Below are 27,201 nucleotides of genomic sequence, written 5' to 3'. Positions count from 1 at the left end.
CTGATTCAGTCCTCGAGAGTTAACCCTGGGGGGTAAAGTATTGTAGATTGGTGTGTACTGACTTTTGCATGTGTGTATGTTTACAGAGCGACGGCGCGGAAGGGTGAAAACAGGCTCTCCGTTCAGCAAGGCTCGTATGCGGAGCAGCACTGTGCTCTACCACATCTCTGGTCACCTCCACAGCAGGGAGAAGAGCAAGATTAAACTCAACAAGGTATCATCACACTCAAACTGTGGGGCAAGATGCGACATGATAAATCAAGCGTGGGTGAGGGTGACTGAATAATACGGAAAGAGAGAAGATTACTGCTGTTGCTGAAGCCTGATAGGCAAAATCAAGGGCAGGCAGGGGAGACGGATGAGAGGAGGACCCTTCAGTACATAAGATTCTCCCACAAATGAAGAAAGAACAAACATATAGTTGAACACACAGTTAGTTAACATAGTTAACTGCAGGACTGATCAAAATGCTATCAAGCTTAACTTTTAACTGCTGTTAAATACAATTCAGTTACCGCTGAGTTCCAACTCTGCTGCAGTAACTATACTTTTGAAAATAATTTCTATGTACAGAAAGGACCGACCTTCAACATGAAGAAAATTACAGAACTTTTTTTTACCAACATGGTAACAGTAACATTCATTCATCCATTGTCTATACCTGCTTAATCCATCAGTCAGGTCACGGGAGCCCATCCCAGCTGTCATTGGGCGAGAGGCGGGGTTGACCCTGGACAGGTTGCCAGTCCATCACAGGGCCACACAGAGACAAACAACCACACACATGCTCACACTCACTCCTACGGACAATTTTAGAGACACCAACTAACCTAACATGCATGTTTTTGGACGGTGGGAGGAAGCCGGAGTACCTGGAGAGAACCCATGCATACATGGGAGAACATGGAAACTCCACACAGAAAGGCCCCAGCTGGGAGTTGAATGTGGAACCCTCTTGCTGTGAGGCGATGGTGCTAACCATCACACCACCATGCAGCCCCAACAGTAGCATTAATCATCCGAATCAAACAAAACAAAACAAACAAACAAAGAATTAGACAGCCAAAGCGAACAATATAAACCTTCTCCAATGGATACACTGATTACTCGGCTGTTGAGCAGAATTGGCCAATTTACAGCTTCACTGGCTGCAACGTCACAGGCAGCTCAGGCGTATTCAGAAATACGATTTATAAACCGATCACGTGAAGGCAACAGCCACAAACAGCTGTACTAACACGACCTCACTTGAGAAATGTTGTTCGCTAACCATGAGGAAATTCCCCTTATGATGGTGAGAGTAACCAAAATTCAACAGTATTTTGAGGGAAAGTCTTTTGCGATGATTAACGTTTTTTTCTCTAAACAGCTTTAGCTCAAAATGGTCCTCTTGGTTCTGTTTTCTCACGCTGACAGATTATTTTTAACAGTTGGCACGATGAAAGAAATGAACAGCCTCAGGAATCTCTCTGGACAGTTAACAGAAAACTCACCTCTTCCATAAAACTATGGGAACAACACACCTGTCTGAGTCTCTGTGCATTGTGATGCATCTTAAAAACCGAGAACTTTCTACAGCTCTGTGATCAAGGAAATTGTGTGATTAGTGTAGACATAATGGCTTTAGAATGGAAACGACAGCCAAATCTGTCCTCTTAGTTCATATTCTTATAGAAATATGCATATATAAGATGCAATGAATGATTAAAAAACTACCAGGTCTCGCATTTGAACAGATTTTTTCCACCTATTTTCATTCTTTCTTTAAAAAAAAATATATATATATATAAATATATATATTTAAAAAAAAGAAGTGGAATTTGTATCTACAAAACAGGGTCAGTTACTGAACGGATTGGGAGAAAGAAACTTCCGTTGTCTCTTATCTTGCTCAGAATGTTTTTGGGGACCTTCCTGCTCTACCGGAGTACAAGGTTGCAGATGCCAAGAAGTCCAAATTCATCCTCCTTCACTACAGTACATTCAAAGCAGGTTGGGACTGGCTGATCCTGCTCGCCACATTCTACGTTGCTGTGACAGTGCCCTATAACGTGTGCTTCATCGGTGACCATGACGACCTGACCCGCAGCACGACTGTAAGCGACATTGGAGTAGAGATACTCTTCATCATAGGTAGGTTTTGTTTCTAAACTAGTAAACTTATTGATATCAATATTTGAGCATGAATGATTCCCAGCATTTAAAATAACAAAACCTTCCCATTTGTCTGTTGTTGCTAGATATCATTTTCAATTTCCGCACCACTTATGTCAGCAAGTCAGGCCAGGTAATCTTTGACGCTCGGCAGATATGCATTCATTACCTGACTACATGGTTCATCATCGACCTGGTGGCTGCATTACCTTTTGACCTGCTATATGCTGTCAAAGTCAGCGTGGTAAGTAGCCAGTTGCTTGTCACTTTTGCCCTCGGATCCTGCACAGTCACAGTCTTAGTTGCCAGTCACTTTCAAGAAACATTTGGTTAATATTACAGAAGAAACACAGAGAGAAGAAAGAAAGTAAGGCTTAAGTAAGAAATACAAGCTAATGAAAGCACTTTTTTTATCATTTTCCCAGTCATGTCTAATGTGTTGTTTAAGTAACAGCAGTGTCTGTGTTTTCCCTGAAAAGATCAACACCGATTAATAAGAGCACTCAGCTGGGCTGTGTCCAGAGGTGCCCCAGCGTCTCTTTTAGTTGGCATATTGATTCCACATTCTGCACAAGCCCTGACAATACAATCACGGCCACATCATTAAAACCTTTTCTTCTTCCCTGCTTGAATCAAATGCATGCCCCCCATAGGAGTAGTTGATTGGAGGAAGGAACACAGATCTAGAGCAATTAGAAAGATTGTCTTGTTCTGGTTGAATGATCTCACCCAACAGAAACACTGGATTATAGGGAGCTTTTGATTATCCCAAAAGATGCTTTGACTGCGGTGCAGGCTACTGTTATTAACTGCAGCATGAAATAAAAAAGCATGCAAGCACACAATCTTTTTTTTTTTTTTTTGGGGGGGGGTCATGAACAACTTGCCCTGCAGGCTAAAAAGAAAAGAGGACATCTGTCTTGCGAATAAGTGCACAGTTTAAAAATCCAGTTTCTGTTATTATATTGGAGCAGCAATATTGCACATGGCACGGGCAACTTTCACATCTGTTAAAGCACCATTAATGCCGCACAATATACACAGCTTTTATAGCAACGTATGCTGCCATTCACGTGTTTTATTTTGTTGTTCTGAGGGAAGACCTTGCTTATTTCAGCAAAATTATATTAAACCACACTCTTTATGTATTACAGCACCATTGTTTTGTAGTAAAAGACCAATGCTGAAAGAACAGATAGAAAATAAATGGTGAGAAAAGGAGCTATAGGGGCTGTCTGAAAAGCATGCTGTGTTGTTACTAAAAAAAGGAAGGAAAAGGGTGGGAGCAGTGACAGGCTGCTCCAGGCGAAGATACCAGTTTGGTTCTAGACTCTATTAATGGAAATACCAAACACTCCCAGTGGATTTGGTTCTGGGTGTGGGGCTACTGGGCCATAAGATCCCCTACTGCTGCTGGCGAGAGCAGGAATGGAAGGTATAATTGCTGATCGTTCTGTGTGATGTCCCCTCTAAGGACAGAGCATTCAGAATGTCCCCTTTGAGGACAGAAGCCATCTTTTACCTAAATGAGCCCTGGGATCTCAGTAGTGTCCCTCCCCTGTGTTCTGCTGTCTTTTGTTTTTGTCATATGTCTCTGTCATGTCAACTTTGCTGGCATATTTCGCTGTATGTCTTTATTTTTTTCCTTTGTTCTTTCTTTTCCTGCTAAAACTACAATTAGTTTGCACAACTTATCTTATATTATCTTGTCAGTGTAATATACATACTGTATTTTCTGTGATCATCCCTCTACACAATGCATTTTTGAAAAGGTATTTAAAAGGTGCATAGATGTGTAGGTTAAAACTGGGTTAAAAGGGATCCAAAAAGGAGAGTTTAGGCCTATTTTAATATGTTCAATCAATGTTCACATTTATCTCAGATCTTACAAGGATTTGCAAAAGAAAAGAAAAGCATTCGCACTCTTGGAAATTGAACTTGACTTTCCCCTCACTGGCACTTACTGAGCTCTCGTCTTTGTGTAAACCACATTTGTCCACCAGTTTTAAAAATGTTAGCCAGTGTCATGTTTCTTTCCAAGACCCTGAATTGAATTAAGTAGGAATAGAAAATGGATGAATGGACTTTTCTTTCCACTAAAAATCAGACAGATTGATTGTTTGTTTTCGACACGTTGTTGTGTCCGCCGCGTTTTCAGTGACTGAAAAGTGGGTGAAAACAGTTTTTAAATGTGCAAACTGCCAGAGATCCAGAGATTTGTATGGGATTTTCTTATATATTTACAGCTGCTAGAGTTGTGGGCTGCTATGGTTCAAAAGATCCCACAAAAATGAACATTGGAACAAACCTCGGATACAAAAAAGAGATGCATTTGAATGCTGAAATGATTTTTCTGGGAAACAAGAAAAAAAATCCTTCTTTTATATTTTGAAACGTTTGGTCAGCTGATGCAGTATGAACTACATTAGTTGTGCTAAGACATTACAGCTCTAATTAAACTTTCTTTGATTAGGTCTCCTTGGCATGCATGCCTTGTTCTCATATTGGAGAACAGTTTTATTTGTGTTTATTAGCACAATACTGCTGCAGCAGTGAAAGGGGGGTGGACTTGACCCATCATGTTGTTGTGATGCACTTGTAGGGCTAAAGGCATGGCTGCAGGGGGAGAAATAATGAGCATTTCTGAAAAGTCATAGTCTCATGAACACAAATGCTGCCTTAAAAAGTAGAAGGATAAGAAGTAATCAGGTAGCTAAATGTAAATTTCACACCTGATTACCTGAGGAAGTAAAAATGTGAATAGCCGGGGTGAGATGGAATTGACAGAGGGAGAACTTAAAGGAGGAAAAGGCAGGAGGTGCGTGTGCTTTTTTGGGTACATTATATTGCTTACTGTTTGGGTTGCTGGGGGAGAGCGGGATGTGGCACAGCCTGCTCTCTCCATAGGTGGCATGCGGGCCGGTGATAGATGGTGGAGAGGAGATGGAGCTTCTCCCCAGGGCTCAGTAGGAGGCTTCATTACCCCTTGTGCTGTACAAGTTCTTTATTTCTCGCAGCAAGAGTGTGCAGGAAGCACCATGAAGCATATTGGAGACATGTGCGGAAGCAGCTCTGATACTGGCTATCCACTTCTGCTCCCCTTAGCTTTGTTCAAACACTCTGATTATCTTTTTTATCTTCTTTTCTCTCACACAAACATATTTTCTTACCTTACTTTATAAAAATCTTTCCTATCAATTTTTTACCCCACTTCCCTGTTAACAGCAACACACAACACACATGAAATATATGTGTGCATGTATATTCATATATATGTTGCCCCAAATGATAAACCTATTGTAGACTACCTGGTATTCTCACAAGTGAGAGAAAAGGGGAAAAGGAACTTAACTATTTAACTGGAGCACTAAGAAATATGCTGATGGTTAGAAACTCAACAAAAGAAACCCTCCTGCAAACAAGCGTCTGATTGCTGTAATTGGCATTTTTATTTTCAAGGGTCCTTCATCAGTCAATGTTCATATAGATCATACTGTAGGAATGTTAACAAGCAATTTCCAGCTTCTAATTATAGAGTTGTAGAGCATTTTAAAAGTTTAATGTGGGAGAAGGCATGAAGCATGCTTAAAGGGTTTTTTTGTCACTTCTCAGTGCTTGGGACTCACTTGTCTGTAACCATGTGAGTTTATCAACCTGCTTCATTGTTCTTCTCATATGCTTTACCATCTAGAAAAGGGAGGCTATTGTACTCTGCTTGTATCTAAGACATCAAAAGGATGTTAACAATGCTTAACAATGATTCAAACATTTTGCTTTCAAGGGTCAAGCCATTCTCATCACAAGGGATCATTGATAAACATAATACCCTATCTATCTTTAAGAAACCCTTGAAGACCCAGAGAGCATCTCCTACCCTTGCACTTACCATACCCCCCCCCACCCCACCCCCCCCCCAACTGCACTGATTTTCCTTCTATGTAGCTTATTGTTATCTTTGATGTTAGCTGTAATGTTATATCCTCATTTGTTAGTCTCTTTGGATAAAAGCGTCTTCCATATACATAAACATAAACACATCATGTTAATGCAATTTTGTCAAAAAGCAGCATGTCATATATTGCAAATACTGATTGGTTGCTTTCATAAAAAGGTTGTGTTGTAGTAAGTTACGGTGACATCATCCTGGGTTATTTCCCTTTTAAAAAACACCTGGAAAACATCCCAGTGTGGAGTTTGTTCAGGCAGGGAGACAGAGCTAATAATTATGTTAAAATGTTAGAATGTGCTCTCTCTAGAGGTCATGGTAACAACTGTATCTTCAGGCTAAAAATGGCATCCAAGACTGAATGGTAAAGTTTTTCACCCTTACTATAATTTTTTTTTGGAACCCTTCCCGAGTAGCTTTGGTTTCAAATTATGTTATTAAAGTTTATTGTCATATGTTTTGTTTATATGTAACCAAGGCAACTAGCAAATGGCATCCACTGGTGGTTGCATTGTAAAAAGAATGTATTTTAGACCTAAGCATTCCCGTTGTAATTAATTTTATTGACTAGATCCAACCAGGCGATGACAAAGGGGCTTTAGGAGGGTGTTTTTGTGTTATTGACAGAACGTATGTTTGTCTGCATACAACGTCACGCAAAGAGCGATGCTTTGCTGCTGTTTCCATCCCTACTCTTCGTCCTTGTGAGGACATTTTGGTTTCTTAAATGAAAAATTTCAGCCTAACATCTGCACTGATGTTAAAACGCTTATATGAGTTATATTTCCCCTCTGCCACTTGTAGGGGCGGTACTTTTCCGGATGCTGTTATGAGTCGTATTGAGGGGTATGTACAACAACTGATATGACTGCTTCAGTTGGATGGGAGGTGGAATGTTAGGTGGAGGATGAAGTTGCATGGCTTTGAATCATGAGAGTTGTGGAAACTGAATTTATTTGTCACTTGCTGTCACTTTGCCATTTGCTTTTTACTGATTGATTCAGATAAAGTGTATTAGTCCCTTGAAGTCATTTATAAAATATTTTACCACTGTTCTAAGCTAAATGTATTTATCTGCTAGATGTTTAAGGTTTTTCTTTCATGTAAAGACTAAGTTGATTGATGAGGACTCAAATATGGATATGAGAAGTGTGAGAGCAGGGCAGGCAGGCTGGAGTGAAACCCGACCAGTAAAATGCAGCTCCAAAAGGCTGGCACGAGACACAGAAATACAGGAAACATTGAGTTACAATGACTTCAAACAACTGAGAGAATTATGAAAGTTTTCTCTGTTTTTTTGTTTTTTTTTTGCCGTAGTGTAGAGCCAAGTACTGTTGAAGAACTGACGCTGTGGCATGAACTTAGCCGGGTAAACATTGTATATATGAATATAAGCACGTCTGTTTTCTTTTAAGGCTTTCTAAATATTAAGGGTGTAACAAGATGATATCATTAAAAAGACATGAGCTGTCTGTCATTCAGCTCTTTCAAAGGGTGAAAAACAATTCTGAATTGAACATTTTGAATTGAACAGCTGTATTTAAATAGGTCATCAATCAAGAAAATTATGATGATTATCCAACACGATTATGATTATCACCAAATGAATGTGATCGTTAATTATGACCGTTCTAGACACATTCACTTTGACACCAACACCTGCAACGAGGAACCTGCAAATCGTTTGATGATATTTTGGGATTCTTTTTAGAATTCTTTATGCATCAAATGGCCTGTTCCTGGGTGAAGATTTCTGGGGCACCCAGCCGTGGATGAATTCCCTGTAGATAATTTTAATTACAGTGGAGACATTTATGCAATTTTTATTTTTTTGTTTGTTCTATATTTTTTTAAATCGCAGAGCTTAAAGGCATCCACAACCTCTTTTTCTGAGGTGTTTAGAGAGTTCTCTAAGTCTTTCCGTGATCATACAAAAGGGTTCCACCAGATGTTCCACCTGTTGCTCTTTAAAAATGTTTAAATCAGAGCTTGGACACATTTTTTTACATTTATTTTAGATACAGAACATCTAATATCTGAAATATACATAATTTTTGTGGAATTTCTTTGAATTCATCACATTTATCACCAGACTGTGTATTAAAGATGGACACATTTTTTGTTTAAAAATGTAAAAATAAAACCTGGCAACAGTGACTTTTTCTGTGCACTACTATGGAAATCTTTGCAGTGAGTTGTAAAAATAAAAATTACCTCATGTGCATCTAAAAGATTCTCCTTGGATCGCTGCTTTTCTCCTCCAGGTGTCCGTGGTGCACCTGTTGAAAACTGTGCGTCTGCTTCGTTTGCTGAGGCTCCTCCAAAAGATGGACCGCTACTCACAGCACAGCACAGTGGTCCTAACCCTGCTCATGTCCATGTTTGCTCTTCTTGCCCACTGGATGGCCTGCATCTGGTATATTATTGGCAAGATGGAGATTGAGGCCAATGCCCTCAACTGGGACATCGGTGAGTTCTGAGAAAATCATGCCAGTCGTGACTTCAAATCCAAAAAAAGTTCCCTTTGTGATGAAGTGATAAGTTTTTTTTAAGCAGAGGTTTTTATGAGCTTCATCCTCATTCCTTTCAGCCCAGCAGGAGTGCTATTGGGAAACTGCACTAAAACCAGCAGGAAACTGTTCGTGTGTTAATATGATTGGTAACTTCGTAATTTCAAACACAACTTTAAGATTTTGTTATCACGAATCTGCTGATTCACAAAAAACCTGACACATTATAACATTTAAATAAGGTAAAAGATTATTTGTTGTTGTCTTATCTCTCAAGAAAACTTGACTCATAATCGAGCTGTGGATAAGAATTGTGAAAGAAAAAATGACATACTTAGGTCTATTAACACACTGTTAACTGTTCTTCATCTGAACTGGTATATAGCAGGTTTATCTTGATCAATTAAATTGCAGTCTTGTTAAGCATGTATGATCTGATATTCACCCATAGATATTTTTGTCACCATGGTGTGGTGCTTTAACCAGATTGTAAATCTTTAAAGAAGGTGGTTACGAAGCACTTCAGAATCCAAGGTTTTGAAGCACCTAACACTAGAATTGATTTGTTGTTTGGTAATAATGCACTACAGCAATATTATTAGTCAAAGTTAACACATGTGTGTTCAGATCACCATTTTAATACATTATGCAATATGTGTTTGTAATTTAAAAGACAGTGCTGAATCGTCTATTTAATGTTTTAATTAACTGTGTATTTGAGCAGCTAAATTAAGTTGCAATGTCCCTGTTGACTTGGTTGATCTCTAAGTATCTACTGAAGGCAAAAAAAAATAAGACAACTACAGACTCAACTGAGAGTGTTTGAATTTCTTGACTCTTCTCATAATTAATGATGGAACCCCATGGTTTAGCCTCGGCCTCTGGGTCAGTCATATAATGAGGCCCTTTGTGCAGATCTTTGGTCAGTATTGATGAGCTGCGATGCTTGTGATTTCTCATGTCTACCTCTTCATAACCGCTTGTAGACCAGCATTGCCTGGGTCATGAGAGCGATGCAGATTTCTCTTTACAATTACTGCCTCCGAGTGTCAGAAAATAGCGGGTCAGTAGACGAAGCCGGATTTATGTGTTGTATCCTAATTACTCGTCTCTGATACTGAAGTGAGTGTTGAAGTCAAGCAGCCATGAGGTACTTCCATCCAATTACCATTCATCAGTGTCAACGTGAGACTCTCATGGGAGGAGCTGCATGTCTCCACACTGCACTTACCTGGGACAAGCTCTCTCTCCCAAGCATCTGCGCTGCTTCTAGAGATGAATTTGTTGTTATGGTTGTAGTATGGAGGTGCCTAGATAGAGTTTCCAAACTTAGGAAACCTATTCACATTTAGCTTTACAGTGTAGAGCCTCTAAATGATCAGTCAAAATGTGGAAACTCTGTAATAAAGCATGTTTTACTCTTTTTGGTGATAAAAGTGAATTCGTTACTCTGCTATAGTGACTGTGCTTCTTCTTGTAAGTCTAAACACCCCTTTGTCCTTCCCTTTTCATTTTCACATCATCCTCAAAAAAAGGATGGCTCCATGAGTTGGGAAAGCGTCTGGAGATGCCGTACAATGCCATGGGAGTTGTTAATGGGACTGGCAGCGGCCCCACCATCCGCAGCGTCTACATCGCTTCACTCTACTTTACTCTCAGCAGTCTCACTAGCGTGGGCTTCGGCAACGTGTCTGCCAACACTGATGCTGAGAAGATCTTCTCAGTTTGCGTCATGCTCATAGGAGGTACTCCCAAATTCGTAATAGAGTGTATAAGTAAGGACACATACATGTTTTGGAAATGACTCTCTCATTGTGTATTACACTAATGCTCATTTAAAACTGAGACTACGGCATTGCAAGTTATGAAATGTAAAACTGTAAAACTAATACACACTACTAATTCATCTTGTCTTACTTTAAAGGGTTAATAGAGCAGAATTGGTTATTTTTTCTTCTCTTGTTTGATTATCATGTAAGATAACTAGCAGATCTTGGCAGGATATTGTGATCTGGTTTAAACTGTGTAGTAAGTAAGTTTAATTTATGGGGATGAAAAGAGGTCACTGTGGAAGGGTTTTCCCTCTGGTTTAGCTAAATGCTAAATGTCCTTGGCTGCCCGAGGGTAGAAGCAGTAGCAGTCACAGACAGACCACATGAACACATGCTGGCCCACGCACACTCACAGACACACATCTCTGTTGGGCTGACATGTAATAAAGAACTAGCACAAAGCACCTGCTCACATTTACTTCAGAGCATAAGACAAAACAAATGAGTTTAAAGAGGAAATTGAATTCTTTCCACATTAAAAGGAATTGATAACGTAATCTACATTCATTCCTTTGCACAGTTCAAAATAAGAATAACTCTGTGGCTAAAGTGTAACGTCTAATTTGATTATAATTCACTTTGATTGTAATTTTAATTTGATTCCTGAATGAACCATTACCGCTTGATTATATGAATAAAGCATGAAAAGTGCTCAATACCATGGCTAAAAACTACATTTTCTTTCACCAGTATTGTACCATTGATCACCACAGTCACTCTGTAATGTTAAGTGTTGCGCAACACAACTGCCACACTGCTGAAAACTAAATGAGATTAGGTGAATACATTATCTGTGGCTGTAGGCAGGGTAGGTTTCTGCCATAACAATCGAATAAGATTCCGTCAGTCCTGACACTGATGGTCCTGCCCGGAAGGAGCAGAGTCTCAAGACACGACTGTAAACATAATATTTAGCTCCTCTGTCTGTTGAATTTATCATAGACATTGTGTGGAGACCATGAAACATAAACATTTAGAAGCCCCTGTATGCCTGTTGTGTTATACCTAAGTGATTGTTTTTTTAATTATGGGACTTGAAAATATGAGAAAATGATTGCACCATAGTTTTTTCTGTCACTTTACTGAGTTGACAGGCAAATGCCAATTCCGTCATCCTACGTATGTTGAACTACACAGCCAAGTGTTATCGAAACACTTGTTTGTTCCACCTCCTCTAGTTTGGATCAGTCAATATTACAGTGAGAGTCACAAAAATATTTTTCTTACACCCCAACCCCAGGCTAGAACAGCATCAGGAAGGATTTCCTGTTTGGATCCTTGTTTTGAGAATATATTGTCACTTATATAACTGTTTGCCTACATATCTTTCCCTTCCCTAAATTTCCTGTCTAACTCTCCATCATCCCTTTCTCTTATCTCCTCTCCCTCTTCTTACCTGCAGCACTGATGCATGCCTTGGTTTTTGGCAACGTGACAGCCATCATCCAGAGGATGTACTCCCGCTGGTCCCAGTACCACACTAGGACCAAAGACCTCAAGGACTTCATACGTGTCCATCACCTGCCACAGAGCCTCAAGCAACGAATGCTGGAGTACTTTCAGACAACTTGGTCGGTCAACAACGGCATTGACTGCAATGAGGTACTAAACTGGAACAGTCTGATTCTGTGTGAATCATTGCATTGTGTGTTAAAGCCAACGAAAAATAGACCATCACACACAGTGCACACATTACTTGGTAAAAACAATTAATCTTTTTTCTTATATTATACAGACAGGTTCGGAAGAAGGATGTAAGAATTAGAAGTTTGTAATATTCAAAACTTTCTTTATCCATGGACAAAAAGTAGTTGGAGAACTTTGAATCAGCAGCAAGTGATAAATTGGAATAATGTGCAATGGCTGAGTTCCCTCATCTGAACCAGATCGCATTGCATTTTACTTGTTGAAGACAAAGCTGAAGTCAGAATGGCCCAGAGCAGACAAAGCATCACAAAGATGTAAACTTGTTCTTTGGAGACCTCAGTAGTTTCAGGCACAGACTGAATGCAATAGTTTCTTGACAAAGTATGAAAAGTTGCCATTGTATTTATGGCTAAGTTTATGTGTGCAATAAAATTTGAACCTGTTCATAAAATGCTTTACATTGCAGATCATCTCATGTGATATTTCTGTTCAAAACCGTGAATTAAAACCCCAAATCTTCACATGAAATGCATTTTAAAAGTTTGATTTTGTTGGGGCCGCATAAAGAGCCAACATATAAAGACTTTGTTTGATTGTCCGAATATTTCTTGACCAAAGTTAAGATACCGAGATCCCCAGCATAGAGGAATCAATATTTCATTTGAAATTTCACATCCCTCTCACTCCTCACATATCAGCCTTATTTGAGCTCATCGTAAGTGTGATAATGTGATCAATACTACATAATCCCTGTCAATTTGAGAGCATGTTGTTACCCTCAGCACAGCCTGACAGAGAGAAAGATAACACTTTTCTCGCATACATGGAGATTCAGGTGTAATGGTCTTCTTGGCACATTTTGAGCCGTGATATCACTTGAAAAGATAGGCTCAAAGAAGATTTCTATTATGGTTTAAGTCCGGTAGGCCAAGTAAAATCCCAGCCTTGGTTTTTGGAACCAGATAGCGTTTCTGTTTAGAATTGTTCATTGAAGATAATGAAGGCTGGAATGAGAGCGTTAAAAAGTAACTCATAAAAACAAGAGACAAGTGCAAACAAAACTTATTTTGTAAAGGTGGCAGTTGGACAGTTTAGGAAAAAAACCAACAGAAAAGCAGGATGAACAGCACCTTTCCTTGACAAGCTCAGGAAATCCTGCCAGTTGTCTAGTAGTAACCCGTCCATCAAGGCTTCGCATGCCTGTGAGACAGCTGTCAGAACCCAGACCAGGGCTGAGATGGAGTTATGATGATGAATCCCAGACAGATGAATTATAGATGGGCCTGTTGATTAAAGTCAGCCTGGCTCTGATGATTCATTGATCAACTCTACATGACGGTGAGCTAGAGATTTTTGTCCTGAGAAGGAGATCAACAGAAAGATGATGTACATTGTTTTTTTTGTTTAACTGTGACAATGTAACTTCACGTTGTGTATGCACTTAAGAAGTGTACACACGGTGTGCATAGATCAGGAATCAAAAGAGATGAAGTGAAGGTTGAAATGTAATTGCTGAGCTACAGAATGGTGTTTTCTCAGCTGCTATGCTTCCCACACTCCTCCACACCGCATTTCTCTTTTTTTTTTTATTTCATTCTTCTTTTCTCTCCCCACCATTATCTCCACAGCTGCTGAAGGACTTTCCAGATGAGCTACGGTCCGACATCACCATGCATCTTAACAAGGAGATCCTGGAGCTGTCGCTGTTTGCCTCTGCTAGTCGCGGCTGCCTGCGCTCCCTGTCACTGCATATCAAGACCTCCTTCTGCGCCCCTGGAGAGTACCTCCTTCGACAGGGCGATGCTCTCCAGGCCATCTTCTTTGTCTGCTCAGGATCCATGGAAGTGCTGAAAGATGGCATGGTGTTAGCCATCCTGGGTACGTAAAAGGGATGAAGAGGGAAGTTGGACACAGAGCAAGAATCCCTTTGTGGCGTTGTTGCAAAGAATCCCCTCAGAAAGTTTTTGTAAGACAAATCGTTTGTGTTAAAGCTGGTTACTGCGAATGAGCTCATTGCTTAGAGATTAGAGAAGAGGGTCATTACAGAGGAGAGCTCACAGTCTTTTGGGATTAAGCTCCCATAAAATCAAATCTAGTTAGATGTATTTACTAAAAGTATTTTTCTACAACGAACAATTAAAAAAGGGCTTATACAGCTTTGCATGCAAATGAGGAAGCTCTTTTCATCATTTTTGCCAAGCTTCACTACATTTGTTGTATGCTTTATTGTAATCTTGAAAAGTTGTAAAGGTCTGCAGAGTCCTTTAGTGTATATTCACCAGTTATTCAAGCACTCCATGTCACCATTCGAGGTCAGTAGTCTTTTTTTTTTTTACTCTTTTTGGTCTCAGCCAGTGAGGGGCAATCCAGTGCATTTCCTTGTGACGTGTCGAGGTCAGTCTTTGTACGGCAACCGGAAACAAATATGTTTTACTGTTACTTGGAGTTTTAGGTTTTTGTTTAATTTGGCAAAGAAACGTTTTGTCGCTTTCAATAGTTGGATAGCCCAGAATCAGCAGGACCAAAAATAAAAGGATGCAAAAACAGAAAGTTGCTTCCTATTGACGAAGGAATGAGATCTATGAGATTTCAAAAGCTGCGTTTGATCTCAAGCTTAAAAAAGATATTCAGCTCACAAGAACTTAAACTAAATATTAAATATTTTGATTTCTAGTTATGAAATATTTGAATAGTAGATATTTTCGGTCAACAAGCTAAAATGAATGCAACAAAAGTCCAAGAAAACAAATCAAGCACCTTGTAAAAATATCTTATTAGCAGACAACAGTATCTGTATGTATCCTTCCAGTTCATACTATCTACATTCCATCTTTGTAAAAGAAAATAATAATAATAATGATAATTAATTTGGTGCCTTTTCGATGGATAGAAATCACAAGTGTGAACCTGTATATGTATGCAAGAAGATTTCCTGATACACACAAAGTGAGAAAGAATTTCAGGATTTAGAGAAAGCACCACATATTGTGTCTCTTTGTGCAGAATAAATCTGAAATAAAGTACAGACTGACTCAAGTTAGATTCCCAACCACACTGCAGTGTAACACAACATCTCGTCCTGAGTGACATTTCTGGCCTTTGCTCTCTGACCCTCATGACACAGACTTCTAGAGCAATCTGGCACCAGAATGCGTGCCAGAACTTAATCTGAAAGTCCATCCGTCACTTTATTTCTTTTGACCTGTTACTTCCTGTCTTTGGTATCTGGTGTTTGTGTGTGTGTCTCAGCAGCTGCATGCATGCACTTCTGTTGGAAAACAAAAAAAAGTCTGCATGTGTTTGGGCGTTTGTGTGAATCAAGTAGGTGGAATTGTTTATCGCTGCACAGAATGGCGTATGTTTGTGTGTGTGGGTGCATACGGGTGTGTGTTTGCATGTGTGTGGGCTTGACAGGCTCAGAGTATTGTCTTTCTGCTTGCTTGCTGACTGTGCAGCGGGTCGGACTGACATTAAGTGTTTCACTGAAGGAAAAAAAAGCTTTTCAGTCTCTCTGTCTGGTTTCCTTTATGTCTCTGTGTATGCGTCTGTTTTTCTCTTCATCCCCCTCTTTCTTTGTCTAAACACAAGTCTGTAGCTGCAGATGAGTACCCCATCAAAGAGGGAGAGTGAATACAAGAGAGGCCATGATGGTAGGCATAAACCAGGGAGAATGAGGGGAAAGTAGGTTTTATGAAGGAAGACTGAATGTGTGTGGTGGCATATCTGAAAAAAACTGAAACAAAAGGTGGGGGGACTGAGGGAGGTTAAGAAGTAGGCAGGAAAGTGTGAATAGGGAGGATCTGAATCAGAGGTAGAAAAAGAGTGAATACTGTAACGGTGCGGAAGAGGATGAACAGTTCTGGGTGGATGAGAGGACGGGATGAGGCAAGAAAGAAACTGGAGAGGAAGAAAAGTAAGGAGAGTGACCAGAGTGACACTAAATACAGTTGATCTGCTGTGCAATATTTGTGAGGAAGGGAAGGAAGGGGAAAAAAAGAGAGAGAAAGAAACTAGGCACACGTGGAAGAAGGAAGAAAGGAAAAACAAATGGGGAACACTTGCAAGAAAGGATAAGGAATAGAAATATTATTATGACAAAGAAATATTTGATTGAAGAAGAAAACAAGGAAGGAAGTAACACGAACAAATAAACATGACGGACAACTGAAACCAAGAATTAAAAGGATTGACAAGAGAGGAAAAAGTGATGGGAAGAAAAATAAAATGTGAAGGAACAAACAAAAAGAAATTGAAGGAAAAACTGAAAGAGGAAGGATTTGAAGATTTAAAACATGGACAAAGTATCTGAAGATGGCAGAAATGGAAACAAAAGATGGAAAGGGTCAAAAGAGTGATGGAGGCAGAAATTAAACGGAAAGAGAAATAAGTGGATGTTCAAGAAAGATTGCAGGAATTGAGGTAGAGATATTTTATGAAGAGAAAACATAGTATGAAAAAGGAAGAGAATGACTTATAAGGAAAACGAAACAGAAATGATTGAAAGAGAGGAAAAAGAGGATAATAACTGAAGGAAAAAGAAGAATGAGCTGACAGACAGGAGGACTGAGACAGTGACAAAGTAGGGAAGCATAAAAACAGTCACGACTCCCACTCTATCATCTGCAGTGTAATTTAGCCACGATCACAGTTCACAATGACCTTAATAAATAATGCATTACTGCTTATGGGACATTAATACTAACGGGGTACTTAGCTTCACACTGCATTTACAGGAATAGCTGTCACGGCCACGTCCATCAAACACTTCAGATTTAGCAAAAGCAGGGAGAGCGATCTGATTTGTCAATTATAACTGCCGACAACACCAAAACAGTGATATTCTGCTATTAATGATTAAATAGTTTTATAAATAGTAGATCGCTTCACAGTTAACCAGTTATGCTCTATGCACTCTATGATTTCTACATCATCTGACAACCATCTGTTAACTAGAAGAGATAATGTAATGTAATGGCTTGTTGTCAGGTCTGTTTATTCTTTTTGATCTGTTTGTTTATGGTGAGTAGAGCTGTGAGAGGTGGATTAAACAGAGAATATAGTTATCTGAAGCCTAATTTACAATTGTTTCAAATTGAGTTTTAATGCCATTTTTCACTCTCTTATCTCACTCGTCCTGAACCCACTACTGACGGTCAAACTTCCCTTTCATTCAGTATTTAGTTGATGAACAAACATACGTTGGTCCCATCATCAGCGCTAACGGATCTCTCATAAATGTTTTTGAATGTTATTTCCATGACACTTTATTCCATTTTTTAATTTTGTGTCCTAATTCATTGTGTCATTTTAGCTGTTTAAGTCTTTCTGTGGTACTTTTGGGGTTGCTTTCTTATGGTATGATATTTCCTTGGTAAGACAAAGAGTTTTTCTCTCTGAGCAGGTAAAGGTGACCTGATCGGAGCAAACCTGTCCTTAGATGACCGGGTGATAAAAACCAACGCAGATGTGAAAGCCCTGACCTACTGTGACCTGCAGTGTGTCAACCTGAAAGGGCTCTATGATGTATTGGACCTCTACCCTGAGTACTCTCACCACTTTGTCCAGGACATCCAGCAGGACCTCACCTACAACCTAAGGGAGGGACATGAGACACATGTGAGTCTATCGAAGTGGTTTTAGAGCCTCTCCAAAGAATTAATCCAAAACTGAGCAACGGTTTTTGTTACCAGGTCAACATTTATTTTTTTTTTTCATTGTGTGTATGTGTGGCCTGTGTGGGCATGAAATGGTCTGAAAAATTGGTCCCATATGGGACTGTCATGGGATTCCATTATTGGGCCAATGTTAATTGCTCTTTTGGGTTTTATGCAGATTTACACAGGGTGCTCGGTGTGTTCAACCCAAATAGGCCCCATTTTTGTTGCCCAATGCAAGCCCATGCATGCATGAGTGATCCAACTCGACCAACACAGTGAACCCAGGTTATTTACCCAAGTGTGCAGATGGGTACCCAGATAAGATACCCATTTAGGGACAATTACCATTTGGTGCCCATGGACCACAATAAAACCAGGGTGGGCAATCAACATTGGCCAATTTTTCATCCAGTTTATTACCCATATACACGTACACTTCGGCCAAGTGGTTTACACTCAGGTTAAGCCTAGCTTTAACCTCAGTTTTAGATTCCCATGCCTTCAGGAAATATTATGAATAGAGTTAAATGGGGAGGAAACATCCATTTGGGTCTGATTGTGCAAAGAAATAACAGTTCAACTAGAAATGTTTGGGCTTTAAATGTCAATGTTCACAGTAAAACTTTAGTAGTATTAACTTCTACATCTGCTTTCAAAATCTCCATAATCCTTCTAAGTTCCTATATGTTTTTGCTCTTATTACCGAAATTGAAATTAATGAAGTTTGTGTTTGTATAACCCACAGCAGTACAGTGCAAACGTACCAATTAAAATGTACTTGCTAATTTCTCTCAATAAGGAGTCGTTGTACTATAGTACAAAAGTGTGAGAATGACCGATGTGTTAAGAAAAAAGAGAAAAAAATGTGTTTTTGGGGACAAGAAATTGACTTTTGGTGCGGAAGAAGGAAGAAAAAGCTTTGAAATATAGAAAGTGGATTTGTGAGTGTGTGTACTCCTTTTTTATTTTACTTTATTGGGACCCGACCGACGGATTAAGCAGGTATAGAAAATGGATGGATGGGACCTTATCTGGTAAAAAAACGACCAACCTTGCCCAGTTCTCATAATGCAAATGTCATCTATGTTCTTGTTAAGGTTAGAACGTGAATCGAGTTTAGGCCACGATAGCGTTGGGCATCAGTTTGTTATAGTAAATGTTATAGTCCTGGTTTGGGGTAGGCGGTCCACAATGAAAGCAGGCCAGTGCAACGTCCAAAAAAAGATAGCTGTACAAGTGTGTGTCTGCATGTGTTTGAGCAAGACAGAGGACAAAAATAACCGGAGCACTTGGAGAGGCTTTGCTGCTGTAATTAGTTAGGTGTTTCTGCCTCACTTACACAAACACCACAGGTTCTCGCACCCATACACACACACACACATGCCGCAGGGCTTTTTGATGAGGGTGATGTGCAGAGGGGCAGCCAAAATCTCAGGACTGATTGGAGTTTAAATGAAGACTGGTGAAGGCAGCTGAGGATGGAAAGGTGTTTGGGCTGAGATATTAAGTTAGCTCATCCGCTATCAATGTGCTCTATAAAAACACACCCTGATAGTACCGGTATATCAGGGTGAATAATTTCCCATTATTGCCTCATCGTAAGCACTGCAGTTATTCATTATCACCGTGCTAACTTTCCAAAAAAAAATAGAGCCTTGTGAAATTCCTCCTTTGTAAAATGAAGCTGAGAAAAGAAAGACAGCATGTGGATTGCTCCTTCCTACAGTTGATTTACAGTGTATTTCTTCTCTCACTTACTTTCAGATTAAGGCCAGACTGCCGACAGCAACTCTAGAGACTCAGGTACCAAATTGCAGCCACTATCTCTGACTGATTGTTTACAGTCTAAAAGTGCCACAATCTTTAGAAAGGTCCCATTTGTTGATACCCATCCATTACATGTTAGTCAGCTCACTTAAAAAAAAAATCTAATTATAAAACTCAAAGTAACTTTAACATACAAATACGTGTTTCTATTCTATGAAACGCCTGCATGGTGGCTCTGCAGAGGACTTCTATCACCGATAACAGACACTGTCACTCTTTTAGACTCAATTTTGGTTGGGAAGTTGGGAGACGAAAAAGTTGTCAATTCTTCACTAAATTAGTTGCGGTCCTTAAATTATGGCAGCAGGCGAATGGAGGACAATGACAGGCTTTACATGCTCTCAAGCTGCTCCGATATTTTACAACAGAATCAATTCATCTTTAAGTACCATTAACCTCACAGTGGTGGTATTTGTGTCTGTGACAGATGGGTCACAGGCCAGCAGCCACTGATCAATAGGTGCATGTGGATGTTATTGCTGTTATTACAAGAACACGTCATCATCTTACAGTTGATCGATACCCTCCAGTTAAACAAGACACCACTGAAGTGCTTTGACAACTACACAGGGGTCCCTGTGTTTATTAAGACGTGTCACAGTTGAATTGTGTTTCTTTTACTGTTCAATTCATGTGAGGTAAAGTGAACTCCTAAATCCAGCTGAGTTGGCTGCCTCTTGCACTTACAAGTCATTAGTTTATTTTGGTGTACAGGTGTTGGTGCAAAATACAGCCACTGCATTTTTAGAGGGAGCAATGGAAAAAGTAATGGGGACATTTAGTGTGACACAGAAAATTATAATTTACAAGTTCACAAGCGGAGTCGTGCCTAAGATGACTCACATTTTTGATAAAAGGATGTTAAATTTACCTCCCCTCTATGGCAAGCCTCTCTTTTTGTCATTCTTATGTTATCTCCAAAGGCTTTCTTTGTATTCATACTCAAAGATTGTATTTCAAATTGCCCAGAAATCACAGGTGGTTGATATTTGATGGCATTTTTTTCCCCAGTCAGGAGTGAGAACGAATGGGCGGGTGGTTCAGGGTCAGCTGCCCCTCATTGAGGCACAGGAGGAACAGGGGCATTCAGAAGACGAGGAACATGATGAGGCCGTGTCTGTATCTCTGGTGGCAGAGCAGAACCGAGCAGCGAACCTCAGGGACGCTGGTGGGAAATCTCCACTGTGCCAACCCGGCCACAAAACCGTGACTCAGAGCTCCAGCAGGTCTCAGAGGAAGATTCAGGAAATTAGCCTCACCACTTTAGACCCTTTCAACCTCAGCCCCAGGTGAGTTTATAACAATTGATTTGTCTTTGTGACTGTACAAGCCAGTGTCTCTGTGAATTCATGGTGTGTCTATTTTTGTCATTCTTTGGAACAAAGTAGTGTTAAATAGTGTGGAAACTGACAAACATTTCAACACAGTGTATGACATTTTATTGTCCAGTCAAATATGCTTATGCTTTATGCTCAGCAAAGCAATTGTGTAGTGGCCCTGGCCTCGAATTTACATTTCCACTCTGATATAACTCTTATACAAAATATCAATGCAAATATTGGACCTTCAGTGATTTCTAAATCACTGAAGATAAACAAAACAGCCCCAGAGGATAATGTTGCTGCCACCATGAAAAAGTTGGTGCAGTATTCTTGGATGCTTCACTATTACTCCTGGATTGCCTATAACTGCCTATAACGCGTCTTGCAGGGACACCTGTTTTTCTTCCCAGCATTCACTGTGTAAACTGATTAGACAGATGTCGTATTTTCGAATGCGTTTTAAACTTAAAATGTTGAGCGTCTTAAGATTTTCTATTGGCATCGCACATAGTACAGGACAATTCAAAGAAACCACTCAAACCCTGATACAGCATTCCCAAAGTGTCCAGGTTCTCTTTAAAAAAAACTTCCATCAGCAGAAATGCTGTATGATGAGCATGACTGCGTTATCAATCAATATAGAATTTTTAATGGTATTATACATTATTTACACACAGACATTTGTGTCTCTGCAGGATAGTAGATGGTACTGAAGACAGCGAGGGAACAGAGAGTTCCCTGACCTTTTCTTTCTCTACCAGCCGAGGGTGTCCTGTCAGTGAACCAACCAGTGCCTCAGCAGCCACCACAGGTCCTCTCATCATGAAGCACAGTTTTCCTCACACTCTTCGCAATGCCTGCGAAAAATGTTCACATCCTAAACCCTGCGGTGCTTTAGAATAATGAGGCTAATTAACACACCTGAATGCCTACAGTATTTCAAATCAGTCTTCATGCAGTAACTTTGGGGGATGAACTTTGTACTTCGTCTGTGGTGCTTGAAGTGACTTGAAACCTGTTGATTTTTCACAGGTATGCTGCACATCAGCACAGCAGAATTAGCTGCTAAGGCAGAAGAGACCAGGGGACAACTGCGACACCTCGACCAGCAGGTGGGATTTTGTCTGCATTGTCATAGTATATGTGTGTGTGTCACGTGTCATTTCCCCATATTGTAAATCATAAAACTGGCAAAAGCCAAAAAAAGATTTTTGGACCTGGTTTAAGGTCAGGTGAGGTCAGGTGAGTGAAGAAGTAAGTATCTTGGAAATGAAAATGAGCCGTTATAATATTCTCTGAAGTGATGGAAACGTGGCTGTGTGTGTTGGTGGTGAAACAGAGAGACAAACAGGTTGGCTCAAGTAAGCACAAGCCATATGGCTGCATCAGCATGATGGGCACAAGACAGATAAAAGTAATGAGAGAAGTAATTAGCTAAAAATGACAATAAAACAATAGGAAAGCTCTTGAATTCTTCATCTAAAGACAGTGTTCCTTTATTCAAATTTTTAATTTCATTGGTATGTCATAGATGTTATATGCATCATTTGATGTAGTCTATAAAAAGCAAATGTTTTAAGTTTCATTGGTTTATGGTGCAGCTTAAAATATTCTGTTTACACATGTACCCACATACTCTTGCATTGCACCCTATGGTTTGATTGGCGGGTGGCTAAATTGACATTAGACTTTTGGCAGGTGAGGAGGAGTGTCTGCCTCCTCCTGCTAAGCCTCAGTGTTTGTCACAGAATGAGATGACTATTCCACAGAGGAAAAGAGACACAAGGAGAAAAGAAAATATGAAGCAAAAGAAAAAGATATGTAGAGAAAAAGCCTTCTGCCTTTTTGCCGCTTGACCAATGGAAGCAAGAAAAGAAAAGAAATGAAAGACAGGAAGGTAAAAGACAAAGGAACATCACATTCACACCTAAATACATTCTCTCTTTGTTGTGCTCTCTCTGTCTCTGTGGGTTACCGATGTTTGACAGGAAGTCCCTCAGCATGGTGTTTTGGTTATTAATCCACACTTGGAGCCAACCACCCTGATCACTGCAGGAGATGAAAAGGGGTGTTTGATTTGAGCCCTGTCTGCACCCTGCGCCAACACACAATCACACACACACCCAAAAACAGCATGATGAATGAGGACAATGCATGTTCTGTGGTGCATACAGTGTGCTGCGACATGCAGACTGCCAAACTAAACACCCCTGGTTATAAACAAGAGGAAAGACGCCACAGATGTTTTCTGGAGTAGTTTCTTCTTTTGTTTTTGTGGTTCACATGCAGCAGTACCTCTGAAAAGGAAAAACACCAATTTAAATTTTCAACATCTTATGTAGCACATCTGAAACAGATCTGACCGGTACATGAAAGCTCAAACACTTTATTGAACCACCACATAAATCATGCCTTTCACTTGAAGCTGAGTGTGCATGTGAAAGGTAATTCCAGTGGGAGAGATGAGTAGGGTATTAATAGGACTGAAGAGAAGCTTGACCTCTGTATGTCGAGGAAATCATAACATACAGCCACACGAGGCAGCTGGGACAGTCGGAGGAGTGTCTCAGCAGTCGTTGTACTTACAATTACAGGAAGAGGGAACACATGAGACGCAGACATGCCCAGCAGTAGTGAACCACTTTTGTTTTTGCTTTTGTTTATTTTTTAAAATTCTTTTGACCTGGAAAGCTGTGGGACAGTGAAGCTCGGTTACAACAAAGTACTTGTGGAAGACCCAAATTTGAATGACATAATGTAAATATTCTCCTAAATTGCGTGTTACACCAAGTCAAAGGCTACACACAAAAAAAAGACATTGTTCTTCTGTTTACTGTATTAACACTCAAATTGCTTAGAAAACCATCAAGATCTCAGTGCAGTGAGAGGAAAAAGAAGTCCAGTTGCCCCTCTTCCAGCTCTTATGATTACCGTGAACAATGAGAGGAATCATCCCTTCATTTTCCATGCTAACCACCAAATTACCTTTGATGCTAGCAATGCATATTGCTGAAGATGAGACATAGGCCTCAAAAGACTGAAAACGTTAGGAGCACAAAGTCAAAAGCCAGCATCCAAAATGGTGTAGTGTACATTCATACAGCCACATGTCAAGAATTATCATAAATGATGCCCCAAACAGCTGAGTACCTGCATCATATTTACTCCCAATACAGTTATATAGGTGGGGGTTTTTTTCTTTGTTTTTTTTCAACATGTACCTGTAGCTGCAGTCTGAGTTAGTTCCAGTCATCCATTACTGCTGCTTTTTCTGAGCATGATGGTTGTCTCAAATGCGAGAGTCCAAAAATCATGTTGACAGCGTGTCAGATTGGACTGTCCTGCCACTCTCAGCATTTCTATTTTTATCAGAGCCAGTTTAGACCAAGGCTTTTGTAGGAGGGAGAAACAGGAGAACAGTGAAAGAAGTGGACTGAACATTCTTCCTCTATTAAAAGTATAATGAGATACTAAAGATGTTGTTTGAAAAAAAATCTGAATGACATGTTTTCAAATGTGCATATGCACCAGTGATTAGTAAGTGTAGCTCGAAATGTGTGTTCATGAAAATGAGACAGGAAACGGAAGCTCCCAGCCTGACTTGGTCAGTCGTGATGACAATATACTTAATATACAGACTGATCACCTCTTGACATATCCACACAACGACTGGGTCACCTCCCACCTGGAGTTGTGTGCCCTTCTGAGGGTGATGTGCATCCAATTGCACTGATGAGCGTCACCGGACAGATTAATGGTCACGAGTGCTCTGACGGGCAGAACCAGATGGCACATCGGTAGGGCTGCATGGCCGTGCCCTCAGTGGACATGTCACATGCAGAGAGCAACTAATCACCAGCCGCCTCTTCGGTGTAATGGTCAATTATAGTAGTTTGATGTTGCTTGCAAAACAGCAGTGTGGAGACATACTTGTACCCAAAATTACTGATCTGACAAAAAACAAAACAATTTCTTATCATTGCTCTGTAAATCCTGTGGCCCTTTACATCTCCATAACAGTTACTGTATTACAGATACAGTAAAATACATAAGAATAAAGGTCATAGGTCAAATTCAGTATGTTGTCCCACAGGTATGAATAATAAACTTGGATTCTTTGCAGATGTTTTTGGAGATTGCACATTTAAAGTGTGCTGAACTGCTCTAAAGGACTAAAAAAAAACTTTAAAAAAAAAAATCATCATTCCTGTTTAGGTTTATTTAAAGAAAAATAGTTTTCCCAAAATTAAATCATATGTTTCTAATTTTTTTTTTGATTGGGTTGAATATTGTACTACAATAAACACAACATGAACACAACTGCATTGACTTAGACAACTTACTGGTTTAAAGTTATATTGCGATTAATTTTGTTCATTCAAATTTTTAAACCCAAAGAAACTAGTCTTGATGAACTTGGCAACATCTGTGTCATCGCAGTAGCAATGGTTGTGGTTTACCTCCACAGCCAATACGTTTTTGGCAGCTGCAGTTTCAGAGATTACATTTGTTGACGGTGCAGCCAAACAAAGGTGAATTGTTATTTAAAAAAAAAAACTAAAATAAATACAACTACATTATGATTCCATGCTGTAAATGACAACTAATGATCAAAAATTACTCTAGTGTCAAACACCCCATTTCTTCACCCCGTATTTCATCATTTGAAGGTTTTTAATGAGAAACAGCAGCTGTGAGAAATTTCCATTTATAGCTAAAGTTATGATGTAAAGAAAAGAAATAGTGAGGAGCAAAATGAAACTGCATATCATAATTATCAATATAATATATATTTTTTTACTATAGAGGAATGAACTATATAGTCTCTAATGAAAAAAACTGCTGTATAGAGACATAAAATGTATTCAAAGGCTGTGGCCGAAAAAGTTGAACAGAATTATTGTCAGTAATGTTAACAAAAAAAACACAAGAGGAACTTTTCTTTTTTATATCCACTCGAGCACTTAGCATAGTTTATGCCACACATGCTTTTGGATGGTGGCAGGTTTTCCCTTTTAAAGTTAACGATGACAAATTGTGCTTTTTCATTTTCAGGTGAGCACCCTCCGGAGGGAAGTGGCCGACCTTGGGCAGATCATGAAGAGAATGGCCCAATTCATGGAGAGCCTCCTGCCATCAGTTCCACAAACTGCAGTGGTTTGTCCTGTGCATTACTCCCCAGCACACCACACACACCTGCACCCTCCCACCTCCCCTCAGTCTTATCATATACCATCCCCCTCTAAGGCTGCCTCCACCTGGACAGACCCACCCATGCAATTGCCCTCCTCGTCCCTCACAATCTCCCAGCAGCATACTGCGATGTGCCACACGGGCTCCCTAACACACAGACCACAGAACCTTCAGTCAGGGTATCCTCCCATCACTAGCTCAACTCCACCTTCAACTACTGACACATCAGCCATTCAACTACAACCGTCCTCCATCATTTCAGAGCCTCTTCTGCCTTCGTCATTCCCCAGCTCACCAGATTTTTTGCGCAACACAGATGGGGCTTCGAGCTCCATCAGCTCAAGGGTACCCAGCTCTCCTCCGCCGGACGGAGGAGAGGAGGGCCCTCATCAGCGCTCTGGGTGCTCTCCTCAAACTGGACATGGGAAGTTCAACCACAACGAAACCCAGGGTTTGTAGCAGACCTCCGTCAGAACTTCCCTGCAGTATACAGAATTTTTTTCCTGCACAGTTTTTGGAAATACTCCTGAACTAAATATCAGACTCAGTCTTACTGGAAGACGTTTATGGGAAAACAACTGACATTTCTGCTTGTTTTAAAGGCACGCTTTTAAAAATCCACTTGCATGAAAACAAGTACAGATGGTTTAGGTGTATTAGCTTTAAGGCTTATAGAAACCTAGTGGTATTAGATGGTATTTAGAGGTGGTAAAATGGGTGGTAGCTCTATGGGTAGAGCGTACCTCCAATCCCTTCCCCCTCCACCTTGAGGATCCTTTATAGAACAAGACTCCACTGTAATGGAGGTTTGGACAGAAACGCTGCAGGAGAGAGGAGTTTCTGTGCTCTCCTTCCCTCCACTCCTCTTCTTCTGCCATTTAACCCTTCTTTTCTTGTTCACTCAACCCATGTCACATGCTCTGCATAGTGTGGAAAAGTGCGTGACTGGTTGAAGTGGGAGCACGGGATGGTGTGAGGAGAGAGATGGGACGTATTGTGCTCTTTACTGTCGATTCCGCGGGGAGAAAGGGTGAACGATGGAGGAAGCTGGCAATGGAGGTGGTGGTGGGGCATGTTGTGCCTCGGGCAACACAACCCCTGCTGTCGTCTGTC

At 40.2% G+C, this 27,201-nt stretch overlaps 1 protein-coding gene across 1 annotated transcript in view; it reads left to right on the top strand.

The window, feature by feature from the left end:
• Positions 1–26,862, top strand: part of kcnh8 (potassium voltage-gated channel, subfamily H (eag-related), member 8) — a 52,963-nt gene extending 26,101 nt beyond the window's left edge. Inside the window, exons 4-16 of the mRNA XM_072370260.1 lie at positions 87–214; positions 1,896–2,133; positions 2,241–2,398; positions 8,365–8,569; positions 10,146–10,355; positions 11,845–12,044; positions 13,718–13,967; positions 17,491–17,705; positions 19,511–19,549; positions 20,585–20,862; positions 21,591–21,706; positions 21,928–22,007; positions 25,951–26,862. Coding sequence (XP_072226361.1) covers positions 87–214; positions 1,896–2,133; positions 2,241–2,398; positions 8,365–8,569; positions 10,146–10,355; positions 11,845–12,044; positions 13,718–13,967; positions 17,491–17,705; positions 19,511–19,549; positions 20,585–20,862; positions 21,591–21,706; positions 21,928–22,007; positions 25,951–26,547 — 2,714 coding nt within the window. The 3' untranslated portion in view covers positions 26,548–26,862. The remainder of the gene's footprint in view (positions 1–86; positions 215–1,895; positions 2,134–2,240; positions 2,399–8,364; positions 8,570–10,145; positions 10,356–11,844; positions 12,045–13,717; positions 13,968–17,490; positions 17,706–19,510; positions 19,550–20,584; positions 20,863–21,590; positions 21,707–21,927; positions 22,008–25,950) is intronic.
• The last annotated feature ends 339 nt before the right edge of the window (positions 26,863–27,201 follow it).

Source organism: Leuresthes tenuis, unplaced genomic scaffold (genome assembly GCF_036924035.1).
Source record: "Leuresthes tenuis unplaced genomic scaffold, fLeuTen1.0.hap1 SCAF_18, whole genome shotgun sequence".
NCBI classification, from domain to species: Eukaryota; Metazoa; Chordata; class Actinopteri; order Atheriniformes; family Atherinopsidae; genus Leuresthes; species Leuresthes tenuis.
This window is presented reverse-complemented; position numbering and strand designations above follow the sequence as displayed.